Source organism: Podarcis filfolensis (genome assembly GCF_964270895.1).
Source record: "Podarcis filfolensis genome assembly, chromosome: 8".
Classification (NCBI taxonomy): Eukaryota; Metazoa; Chordata; class Lepidosauria; order Squamata; family Lacertidae; genus Podarcis; species Podarcis filfolensis.
Window position 1 is genome coordinate 43923136 of NC_139611.1, and position 16580 is coordinate 43939715.

The window sequence follows — 16580 nt, forward strand, 5'->3', positions numbered from 1 at the left end:
ATGTTTTCACAGCCCCCCCGCCTTTTCACAGCGAGCGCTGCCCAATCAGACCGAAGGCCCCCTTAGTCCGGCACCCTGTTTCCTCAGAGCGGCTAAGCAGATAGGAAAGCCCACATGCTGCTCCGCCCCTTTCGCAGCCCCTCACTCACATTTCTGGTCTCCTCTGCCCAGCGGCACTGGGCGGCTCTCTCCGAAGAAGCGGCGCGGGAGTCAAATCCCTGGCAGTTGTACTCCCCGCCTCCTGTCTCTAAGCAACAGGCGCTTCCTGTCGCAGGTTGGACGAAGGGCAGAGGCTCCTGGGAAGTGTAGTTCTCGAGCCTCCACGAAATAGCGCTGGGGAGAGCGAGCGCTGCGTATCTCTGGCGAGCAAAAGGGCGCCCGCATTGTTTCTCGGAGTACCGACCGCGGGTGAGCAAATGCTTGCTTCGCCAGCAGGAGAATTTCGATGCTACCAAATGTCGCCAAGCTCCTCCTTTCATCCGCAACAGATAATATATAGGTTTCTGAGAAGCACCCGAGATAGAAAGCTATCCCAGATCTGTGAGCCAGACTTAGTAGAATGGAGGGGCTGATAAGAGGGACCAACTAATTAATTTGCTAGTTTCCATTGTTTTATCTAGTATCTTGATGATGTATTTTATTGATTTGTGAGCCTTCCAGACAACTCCTGCTATAAAGGTAGTTAATAATAACAATGATGAAAAGCTCAACTTTAAGCAGCTTGGAAAAAGAATAAAAAGTGTTTGTTTTTAAGCTTTTACACACACATATCCAATCATATTTTTTCCAGAGTTATACAGTTGGTAGGTATTGAGGAAAGGGCTTCTTGGTGGTGGCAACAACTCAGTTAATTTTTTTAAAGCTCTGGCCCAGCATCCTCTGACAGTGGCCAACCAGATGCCAGTGAGAAGTTTGCTTCCCACCAGTTGCTTGGGAAACAGTAGAGTGGTATTGCACTCACCTTCTGCTTGTTGGCTTCTGAAAACATCTGGTTGGCCACTGTGGAAAACTGTATGGTGGACTAGTAGATGGGCCTTTCATCTGACAAATATCTTCTTATGTTATTCTTCCTATTATTTATGAACACCTCTAGGTGCTGTACCATTATTTTAAAAATAATATAGTCCCTCCCTGCAGAATCATAGTCTAATTATAGATGTGATAGGTAAGGCAAAAGGAATGAGGAGGGGAGAGGAAAGCAAACACTTAACCAATGGCAGCTTCACTGGCCAATGGATGGAGCCAGTTGGTCTCTCTCTGTTGGTCTCCTGACATTTGTAGCTCATGTGCTATGGCACTATGCAATATCTAAGAGACTGTTAAGCTGTTTGGAAAACAGAAGATATTTATATCCATTAAGCAAGATGGTTTGCACAGCAAGCATCACTAGTGGGTACACAAAACATGACCATTACCAGCCAGTCTACCAACCAACCACCAATGGAATGAACAGAATGCTACAGTCCTTGTGTAGCCTAGCAACTGGTATGAAGGGAAAGCAGAGCAATGCTTGTAGGGGCCTACTGGTCACCACAAGACAGAGCAGACTGTCCCCTATAAGAGCTCACTCTTGTCTAGACAAGAGTGCCACAGCCTTGGTGGGGGCCACATACTTATTTTACCATTGTGTGCAAACTGCCCAGATTCACCGAGTTCAAGTCCTCCATTTGAATGATAGTCCCCAGGGTGTTTTTAGTAGAGGAAAATCTGAACAGAAGGTCTTTGGTTACTATAAAAGGTATATATGATGTGGTGTACATGTTTCATTCACAAAAATGGTCTCATGGACCACAGAGAAAAGAAACAGTGCTCAGGAATCATCAGCATTTTATATGCAGAAATGACAGAAATGTCCACTGACTACGTCCCATCCTTAGCTTATATCTTTCTCAGAGCTATGGGCCAACAGGAAACGAGAAAGGAGGGGAAAACACTTTTAAAGCTAAGATTTTGATCAGATTTAGGATTTCAGGCTTTAAGATTCCATCAGACCTCTGTGACTCATGATGCAACCAAGAGATGAAAAAAGCGGTGACCTTGTTGACATCCTTAGCATGGAACAAAATTCCCTGTGGGAGTGCTTCAGTTAAGGGAGGAAGGAAGGAGCATCTGTTAGTTAATTTTAAGGGCAGATCTGCATGAGGGAGAAACTGCCTATCCTTGTGGCATATCAAGGACTAAAACAAGAGGCCTGCCATCCACTGCAGAGTGCTGCTGACATCAAAGGCTACAGGAAATGTTATTAGAATGATAGGATGCCAGAATTATTGAACAATCCTTCTCTGAGACTCGGTCAGTGCTACAGAAATTGGTGCAAGTGTTAAATCCTCATTACCTGTCTTTCTTGCACTCAGAATGTGAGTGCAAAATAATAATGAGAGCACCTGAGGAAGGCAGAGGGAAAAGAGACAGAGCTGCAATTCAGTTAAATTATTGCCTCTTCCATTTACTCATTGGGTGGCCTTAGGCAAGATGAAATTTGTTAGCCTCACCACCCCAAAAAGCTGGAATAACAGGGCTGCAAGAGTGCTCCTGTGCAAGGTTCCAGCCAGTCTGCATGCCCTCTTCCAGCTTACAATATTTACTTGTTTACAGCACCCTTTACCCCAGTGTTTGACTATAAAGACTATCAGAGCAGTTTACAAGAACAACAGCAAGAAGGCTGTTTCTACCCTCAGCTGTACAATCTAAAAGACATGCCACACAAAGAAAGAGAGATGAGGGAGGAGAGGGGAAAGCCTGCTCAGGTGCCAGTTAAAGTTGCGGTATTTATAACAACCACTTGATTCTCTCCCTCGCTTTAGTCCCCCCCCCCCATTTGTTTGTTTATTTCTACAAGCTTTAGAATTTCATAACTGACTCCATTTCGTTACAGAAGAGTCCACACTGATAAAAAAAAAATTCAGTATGAATAGATAGGTGTATTTTATTACCCAGTCTTAAGAGTTAGTGTAAAGTAGGTGCAGTAAACCTGTGGTCCTCCAGATGTTGAACTACAGCTCCCATCATCCTTGACCAGTGGCCATGCTAGCTGGGGCTGATGGAGGTTGGAGTCAAAAAACATCTGGGGAGCCATAGGTTTGCTACCCCATTGTAAAGGTTAGAATAGGATAGCATTATAGAAATTTATATTGCACCCTTCAGACAGATCGCCAGGGCAGCTTACAATACAAAATCAAAAGTCTGATTTTAGAAGATGATTAAAATGTATTTAAAAACACACACACACACACAAAACCCTACATATTAAAAGCAGTAGAATCCAAAATCTAAACTGAACATAAGCAGAGGCCTGTGTCAGATGTGTGATTTCTAATCTTTCTTCCATTGCAGTCAATGGCTGGTTCTGCACGGATCCCCAATGACAAGAAAACAGGTGGGAAGGCAGCACCTCCTCATTTCCTGTTCCAGCTGGCTGCAGCCCTGGACAACCCCACCATCAAGTCACTGGAGGTAAAGGATGAGTGCTGTAGTTATGAGAAAAAGAAGGCGATGCAGATAGCACAGGATATCCTGTTTACAGACACTGAGGACATACCACAGGCTCGTAAAGCAGGGGAAAGTGAAGATCATGTTGCAGAAATGTCTGGAGAGAAGCATGGTTCTGGAGAGTGTGGTGGTTAGTGTTGGACTTGGACCTGGGAAACGAGGGTTCACATCCTCTCACTCAGACATGAAGCGCCCTGGTTGACCTTGGGCCAATCACAGTCTCTTAGCCTAACCTACCTCTCAGGGCTGTGGGTGTTTGTCAGCTACCCAAATGAAGCACCATGCTGCCTCTGTTAAAAACAGCTTCAGGGAATTAACAAGCAGCAGCAGCCCTACAAAGATATTCCATAGGAACAAAGGAAGCTGCCTTTTACAGAGTCAGGTCATTGGTCCATCTAGCTTAACAGAGCCTACACTGACTGGCAGCAGTTTCCCTGAGTTTCTATTGGGACATTCCCAGTCCTAGCTGAAGATGGCAGGGATTGAACTAGGGATATTCTGCATGCAAAGCAGATGCCTCACTGCTGAGGCAAGCGGCCATAGCTCAGAGGGATCCAGTGCTCCACCTAGCAGTGCTGAGACAAGAACTTACCTGCTCATAACTGCCTGACCAAGGATGGTAACACACAAAAATGATCATTGATCCCTCCCAGTAATGGCTCTTGATCCCTCCCAATAGTGGCCCTTTGTTCCCCCAAAAGAATTACTCCAAGGTCACCCCATAAAGCTGAGAGCGTCCTCCACTGGGTTTGCCCTTTTAAAAAAATTATATGCCTTTTCTAGGCAGCCAATCCCTTCAACATCAGAATATGCCAGACGTTAAATGTGCCTGGGTTTGGGATTTTTAAGTTTTTTTTAACAGCCTCATCAGGATCTGGAGCCTTTCTCTCTGTGATATGGTGCCACTGAAATTTTCTCCCACTGCAAGAAGCAAGTTGTGCCTTTCGGAATCAGAAACCCATTGTTCTCTCCAGTGATGCTACCTTGCTAGAGTTCTCCAAATTTTGTTCAGGGGTGCAGGGTGGTTTATTTTGTGTTTACTATAACACTGGGCTAAAAAAAAACCCTGACCATCCAGATGTTAGTGGACTCCGGCTCCCAGCAGCCCCAGCCAGCATGCCCAGTGATATGAGGTCAGAACAGTAGTCCCAACAGAATCTGTAACAGGACTAGTTCAGATTTCCAGAGGGGGGCTTAGCGAGGTGGACCCAGCAAGAAGGTAGTGAATAGTGGCATGGCTGAGGCCCCTGGGCCTGATCTGGAGGGCCACAAGTTCCCCACTTTTGCCCTATGACAACCATGATCTATTCTGAAAGCATTTCCCTCTCTTATAGAACTTAGGAAATGTGGTGCCCAAAGGTGGCAGATGACTTGCTTAATATGAAATGCTGGAAGCTTCCCCATCTTGTGGTCTCCAAGAAACCTCTGGAGGGATCATGAAACCAGGGTTTTGTTCTTGCCATTGGCCTTCTCTACTGAGTATGTGCATCTTCCCACAGTGGCATGAAGATGGGAAAGGGATTCTTCTCCATGCCAAGTTGTTTGAGGAAGAGATCCAGAGGCACCAAGAGCTGTTTACAGAACTCAGGCATCTGAAATCCGTTCCTGTGCTCCAGGCCTGGCTAGCAACCTATGGCTTTAAAGCAAGAATGGTGAAGTAGGTCACGATGGATTTCCATATATTTCCCACGGCAAAGAAGCAGAGCACATGGGAGAAGGAACTAAAGTTAAATGTTTAAGGATGTCAGAAAGCAGAACTGAAAGAAACCTCTGCGCAATTGTGCTGGATACCTGGCACTGGGCAAGATGGAGCAATGGCCACTATAAGGCAGCTTCATAAATACCTCCCTCCCATCTATGTTCCGAATGCTGCCCAGTGAACATTTTTGCTGGTAGTCCTAGCACTGATAATGCAGCCTGGCATTGCAAGGGAGGCAGCTAATTCAGGGGGAAGATGCTGGTGGCAACAGCAGCACCACACCATCCCTTCCATGCCCCTCTGATCCTTCTTGGCCTTTCCCTGACATTATGATGGCTGTCCCATCTACCTGCCAAAGTTGGTCTGTGGAGCCAAAGTTTCCCACTCCTGTTCCAGCAAATGGAGCCCAAGGCCTGTACTGGATTGTGGGACATTCACTGGAACCAGACCCCTTTCCCCTTTGACTCCTCAGCCCTCTTGCATCTTGTTTCTCCCCCACAGAACCGATTCTGAAATGCTTGTTTTCCAACATGCCGATTTCAAGAAGCTCCCTCCAAGGGTGGAGGAGACAGAGGGCCCCAAAACGGAAGGTTCTCTTGTGCCCAAACAGTCCAAGAAATCCAAGAAAAGGAAAAGCACACTGGATATCACTGTGGTCCCAGCTGCTAGCACAGCAGGCACATTGCTTCCAGAGCCTACAGGTGTAGAGAGTGAGTGCAAAGAAATGGGAAGTTACAAGATAGGATTTTTCAGTATCAGGGCATGATTCCTGGTGGGGGAAGAGAGAGACTTGATGCATCTGAGATACTAGTTTCAACTTAGTGATATCTACAGTAAGAATGACTGGCTTGTACAGAATGATCATATTTCCCACAGCTAATACTGGCAATCACCAGCACAGGCTGGTGGGCTTAGAGTTGAAGAAGTAGCAGTCCCTTAAAAGCTATATATGTATCTTACATAGAAAAAGGGGACAGTTAGCTGCAGCTTTTCAAAACACCAGGAAATCCTTCTGAGCTGGCCTCCAAGCAGGATGGATATTACTTCTAACTTTAGCCCCATGATCCCAAACCATCCCTAATTCCCAGCACTTCTTGAAAAGTGCACAAACAGGCACCAAAAACAGGCAGCTGTGTGTCTGCTTGAACTCGTAATAACTTCTTCTTCAACTACATTTCAATATAAGGGGAATAAAAATTCTGCTTCCCAAGTCCTTGTGCTATATTTAGGAAGACATCAGTTCATTCTCAAGGGGCAGAAAAAGAACCCTCACAAGTTCTTACTGCTCCATCAATGATGTGAACCAAGAAGCCTGGCTGTTTGCTGGGGTAGCTGCAGATAGAAGCAAGGTGTAGAGGGGCAGACCATCATCTGCAAGAAAAGAATGGGCTGAGGTTTAGGTAGAACGTACACGTGTGTGTGTGTGTGTGTGTGTGTGTGTGTGTGTGTGTATCATTCTCATCTCACCAACAGCCTTTGCCTTAGAAGCCATCTGTCTTCCAGCATTCACTGTCATTATTTGTAGGAAAGTCACAGCGTCTGCGTCCCTTATACCAATATATCAACTTTGATAACCCAGAGATGAACAGCCCCTCAGACAAACAGTGTGACCTGCCTCCGCTGGAAGTGCATTCTGCTCTAGAGAATAAGACAGGCCCATTGGAACCAAGAATAACTCCACTCAAAGGTAACAGGTTGGGAACAAAAAAGGGAGCTTCACATGCTCCTTCTTCACAAATCCAATACCACAACAAGGGTTGGAGTAGAACAATGGGTTCAGCTGAACTTGAGCTGTGAGAGACCAATAAGACAGATGAACCTGCTATTTCATGTAGTGCCCCTGTTTATTTTTAGTCAAAGAATTCCAAGAGCTTCCATTGTGGGCTCAGAAAGCCACTGGTCCGCTATCACACTGCTTCTGCATACCTGCTCATGGGACAGGACAATTGTTCATATTGACTATTTTTTTGTTGCAGAAGACAAAGGAAAAGAGCTGAGAATTCCGACAAGTGCCACTTCAGGAGCTGCAGCAAAGGCTGAAGTAGACAAGTCTACTCAGGTGGACATTGATAAGATGCTCAGCGTCTGTGCCGCTCACCTAGTCCCACCACTGTCGCCACAGCACAAGTAGCAACATCTAACAGAATGCTTAGCTACTCCTCCAAGAGACAAGGCCTGAGACAGTCATTTTGCTAGATGCTCCTTTATGCTACCAATTGTATTTCCCCAAATGTTGATTATATTAAGGTGTCAAGTGTTTGCATTGTCTCCTCACTTGCCTCTAAAACAACAACAATGGTGGTATACCCTACCTCCATTTTATCCTTTACAAATATACTCAGTCTGGCAACAATATATCTCATCTGTGCTGGAAGGTGGTGAAAGAGACTAATAATTGGACATTTGTGCCTCTTCCCCTCTTTAAACTGGCTATATTTGCATTCCATCAAAGGAAAAGGAAGAGCACATAACCTCACCTCCCCCCAATAACAATAACAGTAACAACCACCACCACCAGAAAATGAAAGACTTACAAAATGGGAAGCGGCGAGTATCATTCTGCTCTTTGCCACTAAGAGAAAAAGAGAATTCACATATGTAATCAAAGAAAGAGCCTTCATTAAATTATTTTTCTATCTGCTCATGTTTGCATAAAAACCCAATCAAAGATTTCCAATTGCTTATCTAGTGTGGACCTCCTTATCTTCACAGGTCTTAACAAAGCATTTAAATTCTCAAATTCCACATATTGTAAACAGAAAGTTGGGAGGTTCCCTTACTCTAGAATTTGGACTTTTCCAGTACAAAACACTGTCCACACTGTCTTTTGTTAGTCCAGTTGTATAAAACCAACATCTGCAACTAGAATTAAGGATACAGCGGTTTGGGTTAAAAATAATTTTAAAAGCTCAGAATAGAAAAATAGGGTGTTTTCCACAGGGAAGAGAAAAACAGCTGATCTAGTTCTTGATTTTATCTATTTTTAGTTTTTCTTCCATAATGTTACCATTTACAAAAACACAAGAAAGGTTGCTTATTAATGCTTTATATTAATGTACAGGATTAAAACCTAGTAGGAAAACGAAGTAGGAAAACAATAAAAACATTCAAGTAAACAGTATTATTTATACAAAAATTAGCTACTGCTTCTCAGTGTCTGCCTAGTGAAGAGCAGCTCTGAGATCTGGTAGTTGTGCACTATGATCTGCTACGCAAGAAGCACCACAGCTCCCACAGGATACAAATCAGGACAAGGGATAGGGAACATTGTCTGGTGTTCGATTAAATCAACTACCCCTGTCAGCATGCAGCTGAAAACAGCAGTTGAATATTCCTTTTCTTATCAACTTCATATCCCTTGACAGATGAAACACCTGCTTCATTAAACAACAATCACTGACTTAGATTTGGCTTCTGTGCTACCAAGCAATCATTGGCGGCATTTGGCAGCACTGAGCAGGGCAAGAGAGAATGCAGGAAAAGAAGTGCAAGAGGCCTTCAGTCTCTGCTATGGGAAAGGAGCACCAGCACGTGCAAACAGCAGGTGAATGCCACACAGCACTCAACTGACTTCTAGAACAGCTAGTCTTAAAGACAGAGACTAAATTGGAAGTATTCGGTACCGAGGCACAGACTAGATGGATGTGGTTGTCATTCGTGTGTCGACCCTGCTCTTATGTAAAGCAGGAAGTCTGTAGGATGAAAATATAACAGAAGGAATGCAGGAAGGAGGATGCTCAATCCTCCCCCCTTGCACACTTTCTTCCTCTCAGTCCACTACTCCAAGAACTTTTTGCATTTCCAGCCCACTTTTGGAATCAGAGCCAGGGACAGACCAAAATGGCTGGAACAAATGATTGGAGGAAGGGAAGGCATGGGAGAGTTCAGTGGCCTTTTCCTGAACACTTTTTTTTACTGTTACAACAAAACAGGGGTGGGGTTTTGTGTGAACAGGGAGGATACAGGAAAATACATGTCCACCACCTAGTTTGATACTGAGCTGTAGAGACTACAAATTGTTCTCTTTAAGGACCGTACTTCTGCATTTGCCTCACTTTTACCACATCAAGAAGAATCCTAAAAGGTAACTTGTCTTCCTGTTCTTAAACAACCATCTCTAGTGCTACATTCAAACTGCAAAAATACATGAGCTGTGCACAGAAGGGAGACAGACTTGTCCCCAATGGTAGAAATCCCACCTTTTCGTTTTAGCTACTTCTAAGTGCAAAGGGCAATTCAAGTTTTCCTAACAATACAAAGTTCAAAAGGTTTAGCTTTAAAAAAAACAGTGACACAAATCTGCAACATTTAAAATGCTCTTAAATGAGTTTAAAAACCAAAAGGATTTCCTTTGAGGTTTTGCCCGCAATTATAATTCCCCATTATACCTCCTCCCACCCCCTGAATATGAAACAAATGTATCCATGTTAAAGTTTTCTGCACATATTCAGTATTCTGCTCATTAGGAATATTTCTATTATAGGTTATTTCTCTGTAATGCCTCACAGAGGTTTTGATTGGCATCTGGCTCCTCAATCATTACTTCCACAGATTCCCAATCCCCAGACCGGCTGGATTTTTTAATAGCATCTACTACACTTTGCATATAGAGACCATCTTCAAAAGAAGCCGCCATTGCAACTGGCTTGGGATCCCAGGTTCGCTGGTCTTCCTGGTCTTGGAAGGACTGACGCAGAGCTTGCACCAGGTACACCATCCCTTTGAGGTACAGAAGGGGTATGTCTTTGAATCCTTTTTCTGAAAGTCCTGCATGGACATTCAAAGAGTCTGCAAACAGGAGTTCTTCCTGGGGAGCAGTGTTCTTCTGGCCATACAGATCTGTCCCCCGTGCTATAAGGCGCCCTGCTGACCCTACAATCATGACCTCATGAACAAATGACCCAGGCATGTTGAAGTTCAGAGTCACAGTGCTACAGATACCTCCTGACATCAGCATTTGGAAAAAGCAAAAATCATCACTTGTGACATGGCGGATGCCATTGATGGCAGAGTTCTGCTTCACAAAGGTTTTCAGTAACCCATGAACCTTCTCTGCCTTTCGACTTGTCAGGTGAGTGAGGAGGTCTATAATGTAAGTCCCCATTGTGTGGAGGCCACCCCCACCCATCAGTTCATCACAGATCCAGTTGTACTTGTGGCTGAGAAGGCTTCCCCAGTACACTCGCACGTCACAGACCAGAACATTGCCCACATAGTGCTCTTCTATTAACTGCTTCATCTTGATGAATGCTGGTAGAAAACGCAGGACATTGCCTACAATGCTCATGAGCTTGGGGTAGTATCTGGCAGCTGTGACCATTCTGAAAGCATCCACAGAGGTAGCAGCTTTCTCACAGATGACGTTCTTTCCAATACCTGTGAATAAAGGAGACAAATTTTAGTTCAGATTTTGCTAGGCAGCCTCAAGCAAATAGAGGATTCTTATCTGTCTGTACAGTGTCATCCTTGTTCAGTTCATAAAGTACAGAAAAAGGAAGGATGACTAGCAGCCATGTGTGCAACCATCTAATGCAGAAACCCCATCTCTCTAGCTGTTTTGGGACTACAAGTCCCTTCAGCCCCAGCCAGCGCTGCCGTGAATTGGCAGTTGTGGTCCAAAACAGCTGAAGGGGACCAGGCTGGGGAGGCACTACATATTCTACAAAAGTAAGCATTCAATCAGGTTTCTTCAACCTGGTGCCCATGTCCAGCTGTTTTAAACTAAAGCTCCCATCAGTCCCAACCAGTAAAACCATACTGGTTTGAAGAAGATAGGAGCTGCAGTGCAAAACAAATGGTGGGTACCAGGTTGGCAATCAGTGCTCTAGAGAGATGCTCCCCACCACCAAGGATTAAGTACCAAGATATGGTATTTGCAGACACCCAGTGGCCGGTGAAGCTGAAGAAACATGTTGGTGCATTTTACTCAATCCCTGAGGGACTGTGGAAATGTGGATATTTAGTTTAACCACAGTAAGATTCCCTCTCTAATCTGCAGAAAAACATTTTTTGTTTTGGAGATCTGCCATCCTGTGTGAACTGTACTTGAGGAATGGGAAACTTAGGCAAGGGATACTTTTACCTTTCTACTTCCTGTTTACTATGTTTCTGAAACATACAGACCTTGATACTTATAAAAAGAAAAAGTCAAGTAATCATGGTATATGCTCTTCCAATGAGCATCTAGCTGTAATTGCCTTTACAATGCTGCTAGTTTAATATACAATAGCAAAGTCAAGTTAGCAAATACTAAAAATTTCCTTACAGTAACAAAAAGAGTTCACTCCTTCCATCAGCTAATGCAAAAGAATGAAACACAAACATGTTTTTGGGATAAGTAGAAGAAGTGGTAGTAATATCACAGATGGCAGAAAGTCAAGTATCACTCCAATTTATGTAACATGAGACAACGATATGACACAAACATACTGTGCCAAAATGAAGCATTCAGTTTTATAATATTAAGTAATCAGCAACAGCCTGAGAACACAACTGGGAATCTATTAAAGGGGAGATGAATTTTAAATAACCACAACTTGTTTCAGATAATCAACAGCACAGTACCTAAAGCTTTCACAGCAATTTGTCGTGTGAGTGGTGGAGGGATGTTGATGCAAACCAGATCCACATCCTGGTGCAGCAAGACATCATCTGTCCGACTTGTGTAGAAGGAAATCTTCATTTCCTCAGCTAGTTGCTTTGCTTCTTCTTCAGTCTTCCCCCATAGTGCCTTGATGGAAAAGCCTTCAGCTCTCAGCAGAGGCACTAGCACCCGAGCTGAGCTCCCAGTCCCAAATACCCCAACACCAGGAAGCATTTTCATTTTGTATTATTTTTCCAATTCAGTTCCCAAGGGCAAGACTAAGGCATAAAAACAAAGCTTCTTGGCATCCTGTTTCATACATAATTCCTAAAACAGAATAAAATAAAGTGTAAGCAAAAGGAACCATTTATACGTCCTGCATAAATCTGTGGCTATTTGTAGTCAACACTAATACAAGTGCAGTTCAAGGCTGGTTATTCAACATCAAATTTGTTTGAAGCTGTTCATTTTAAGACTACATCTTTATATTTTAATTCTTCACATATACTGTGTCTTACTAAAATATCTATTGTATCCTTCAGAGGAAATCCAAGTATGTGTTTTTCTAGTTTGAAACTTTCTAGTAAGTTACCTCTACCCTAGTAAGTCACTCTTTCAAATACAAAAAAACACTGAAATGGTGGTGCTTAAATATAACACACAAGCTGAAGCAGCACTGGAAATTACCAAAGGATCAAACTATTAAATGTTAAGAAAGAGGACATTTTCAGGTTTTCTAATATCACTTGATATTATATCTTTAAAGGAAAAAAAGTGGATACTGAAAGTATATTTATTGACAATATAAGCAGCAATAGAGTATGCTATGCAAAATTCTCACTTCATTTTTATCATTTGAATAATATATTTTATAGCCTTCATATGCCTTTGAGGTATATCCTTCCATACATGTTGCTGTGGCCTTTGGCTCTTACATCATCTTGAAATCTTTATGGGCATAAGACATTGGTAAGAATTTTCCTTGAGGGATTATATAAATAAGAGCTATATTAAAATAACCATATATATTAGATGCAAGATAGAGCTCCACAATTATGAGCAAGACTGGACAATCATAAATCCTATCACAAATCTTACCAACCTGCCTGGCAAGAAAGCTGTTAAACATTGTGCACATTATTTATATGACAGCCCTACAAGCAGACAGTCAAACATATCCAGAACATACAGCAAGCAAGCAGTGCTTGTTGAGGCCTGGGGATCACTGGATTTTGGCTGTTTTCATGCACTAATACTACATCTTGTAGAATTCTCTGAGTTATATTTTATCTGCACAATCATAATGAATTTCAGGAACTAAAATGCTTTTTCTGTGCAGCCTGAGCAGGAGCAGTCAACAACGTTATAGTTAATTGTTGTAGCCTGTCTTCACTTACCCCACCCGACAGCCCTGCTCACAGTTGTGAAGAGCATTCATACATTATGAATGGTCCATGTCACCATTAAGAAAAAGAGGTAGGAATAGACCAATATATATGTGGACTGCCCCTGGATAAAATTAATTTTCTTCTTTAAGCTCCCAAAGTTCTTAACCTAGCTCAAGGTTGTCATCTGAACTAGTCAGATATTTAACTGATAATCAGTCACAAGTCAGTCCATCGTTTGAAAAATAAGACTAGACATTCTGTTTTGGCGACTGTAACCTCGGTTTAAGGAGCCATTTGGTGCCTAGCTTATATATGCCAGTTTCTAACACTGTCCCCATTCCTACCATACCCTCACATATTTTACACACATACTCCGCTGTGGCTGACCCTCATGGCTTGTAGTCCTATTCTTTTGGCCAGTTCTTTCAGCTTCTGCCTAGTCAAACCCATTCTATTTACGTATTGTACTTTTTTAAAAAATGGAAAGTGCTTCTCTTCAAAACCTGTGACAAGCATGGAAAGCAGCTACTACTAATTAAGGTTCTGAACTCCCAATAATTACATAGTCCTTTATTGTACATTGCCTGTGATGCTTTAACAGAGAATTCATTAACAATATGATTAAAACTTTTCCACTCTGCCTGTCCTCCACATATATCCCACTTCACTTTCTCCACACTTTATATCTGCCCTTTCCTTTCACAATACACATCCTCCCACACAATTGCCATTTACTGCTGTCATGAATGGCTGCTGCATACATTTCAGCTTTGTATAGAAATGTTACAGGCTGTATCTCTTACATTTCTTTGCCTTTGGGCCCCAATGTTTACTTCTCTGAACCTATATTTTTTTTAAAACACCCTCCTTGCCACACACTCTTCAAGCATCTTTTACAAAGTAGATTCTGACGGACAAATATGGGGTCCTTTAAGGTGCCACAGGACCCGCCTTTCAATGATAAAAAATAGAGATATTTGATTCATTCACTCACCCACATTCATACATACTGTATATACTGCCTGCCTGGTTCAGAGGGCCTCGAGTTCCCCGCCCCGATACACGCCTGATCCTTCACGCATCGGACGAAGCCCACAATAAACCTCTTAAGACTTTTTAAGGCGCCAATAGACTCACTGTTGCTTGGGCTGCAGACCAACACGGGTCCGCAAGGTCGTCTGTCACCTAGCATAAAGGAACACGCGTGTGTGTGTGCGCGCGCGCGCCAACAAGAAGCCCTTCTCCCTCGCGCAGGGACCTCACCTACCCCACTTGCCCCCCGCCTTGAATAGCGCGGCTTCTGCCCCGCCCTTCCTTCCCTCCTCGACACGCCTTTCACGATCACACACACCCCCCGCGTTCATTTTCGCCTCAGAGTCAGATTCCAGACGCTCCCGCTTTCCCATGGAGGAAGGTGGTGATGATGATGATGACGGAGGGAGGGAGGGAGGGAGGAGTAAGGAACATCTACGTCCACCCCCCCCCCCACTTCACCTCACCTCACCTGAGGGCCGCAGCGCCTCTTGGTCTCTCTCTCTTGCGTGCTACAAGTGCTCGCGCGCGCGCGCACGGCTTCTCGCGCACTGCCCGAGGTACCGGCCGCCTAGGTCACATTTCTCTCCCCCTCCCACCTATCGGGCTTTTCCTTCTTGCGCAAGCGCGAGGGGCCGGGGAGGAGGCGGGGGCGGCGACGTTGCCGGCTCCCTCTTAAAGGCGCAGTGCCGATTCTTTCACTTGGCTTGAACGCGGTCCTTCAGAACAGGCGTTCGAATCCCCACTCGGCCACGAAGCTCGCTGGGTGGCCTTGGGCCAGTCGCTGCCTTTCAGCTTAACCAACCTCGGCAAGGTCGTGGTAGGGATTCAACGAGGGTGGGGACCTTGGAGGAAAAGGTGGGCTATAAAGTCAACAAATAAATAAATGCAACAAATAAAGTGGTTGGTGGAAGCGGGCAGGGAAAGCAGTGCCTGGGTGTAGCTGCCTCCGCAATTGCCTGCATTACTGCATAGTGATGCTATGTCAGAAACAGATTAGAAAGTGTAAATGGTGGCTTGCACAGTGTGGGGTGGAGGGACCTAAGACAGGTGTCTATAGTGGGCCTTTCTGGAGTGCTGGACTTCTGGCAACTGCCCGAGGATGCTATGTGCTGGAGTTGTTCCAGGCTATTCTACTTTGCAGGGCTGTTGTGAAGATTTTTTTAACAACAACAACAACAACAGGGGTGCCGGAGTAAATGATGACATATCCTAAGTTCATTAATGAAAGGGTGTAATAGAAATGCAATAAAATAAGCATATCATGCTGCTAGGGAACGTATTATTTCAACCTTGTCAACAAGCTTACAAAAGTTACCAGAATGCATTTTTTCTATTTTATACTAACCTGAGGGGACTGGCTAAAGAGGGGCGGAAAGCCTGTTGTGTTTTTATGCTGTATGTGAAAGAGGGGGGCTTCCTTCACATGTATGCAATTCCTTATCACCTATGGCAGAGGTGAGCAACCTGAGTTCTGAGTACCAAATGTGGCCCTCCACATCCTTCTCTGACTCTGCTGCACAGCCTCAAGTGCTTTCTCCTGGCTGCAATGTGTTCTTGAAGAGTGGTGATAGCTCTCCCCTGCCTGGACAGAAGATACGTTACATTCATCCCAATCTAAGGCTAGTGAGAGACTTAAGGCAGCCAGTGCTTCCCTCTGGTCTGGTTTCCTTGGAATGAGTATTTTTGAAGACTGGTGTCTTTTTGATATATGGTTTTATTTACCCACACACACAACCAGAGCACAATATGAAAAGCTCATAGCATCACTACTACATCAGAACTTGCTCCTCCATTAGACTTCCAGGGAGATCCCCCAAAGGTTTGGTTTCATTCCACCGTGATCAAGTCAAACCTCTGTGTCTTCTCAGCTGCATACTTGACAAAGGCTAGCCTCTGACCTACTGTTCTCTTGCCTCTAGGATGATGTGGTGTCTAGCCACGTGTGTGAGATCTGGCTACGCTTTCTTCTAGAAACATCAGAGAAATGCTGGGAGGGTATGGAGTTATGTGGCCCCCGAGCCAAGGAGATAAGTAACTATACAGTACAGTGGTACCTTGGGTTAAGAACTTAATTCGTTCTGGAGGTCCATTCTTAACCTGAAACTGTTCTTAACCTAAAGCACCACTTTAGCTAATGGGGCCTCCCACTGTTGCTGTGCTGCCGGAGCATGTTTTCTGTTCTCATCCTGAAGCAAAGTTCTTAACCTGAGGTACTATTTCTGGGTTAGCGGAGTCTGTAACCTGAAGCGTATGTAACCCGAGGTACCACTGTACAACCTTTAGAAGACAACTGAAGACAGCCCTGTGTAGGGAAGTATTCTTTTAAAGTTTAATGTTTTATCATGTTTTTATATATGTTGGAAGCCGCCCAGAGTGGCTGGAGCAA

General features: G+C 44.1%; 2 protein-coding genes across 10 annotated transcripts; one reads left to right on the forward strand and one right to left on the reverse strand.

Moving 5' to 3' along the window:
* Positions 1-323: 323 nt before the first annotated feature.
* Positions 324-15032, reverse strand: GFOD2 (Gfo/Idh/MocA-like oxidoreductase domain containing 2; the record flags this gene model as incomplete). 9 transcript variants are annotated; one of them, XM_083626501.1, is made up of 6 exons in its annotated part: positions 14664-15032; positions 14297-14344; positions 11753-12098; positions 9695-10564; positions 7723-7760; positions 2902-6559 (listed from the first exon to the last, which is right to left on the reverse strand). In XM_083626501.1, exons 3-6 carry the CDS (start codon positions 12009-12011, stop codon positions 6479-6481), a joined length of 1248 nt encoding a protein of 415 aa, XP_083482627.1. In that variant the 5' UTR covers positions 12012-12098; positions 14297-14344; positions 14664-15032. The 9 variants fall into 9 exon arrangements, with proteins under 9 accessions (XP_083482624.1, XP_083482627.1, XP_083482628.1 ...); XM_083626498.1 differs by lacking the exons at positions 2902-6559; positions 14297-14344 and adding an exon at positions 324-1308; XM_083626502.1 differs by lacking the exon at positions 14297-14344.
* On the forward strand, positions 3337-7447 carry LOC310768445 (uncharacterized protein C16orf86 homolog; the record flags this gene model as incomplete). Its single annotated transcript, XM_083626558.1, has 5 exons — positions 3337-3453; positions 4989-5146; positions 5690-5898; positions 6714-6875; positions 7165-7447. 5 exons carry the CDS (start codon positions 3337-3339, stop codon positions 7317-7319), a joined length of 801 nt encoding a protein of 266 aa, XP_083482684.1. The 3' UTR covers positions 7320-7447.
* Positions 15033-16580: the final 1548 nt, after the last annotated feature.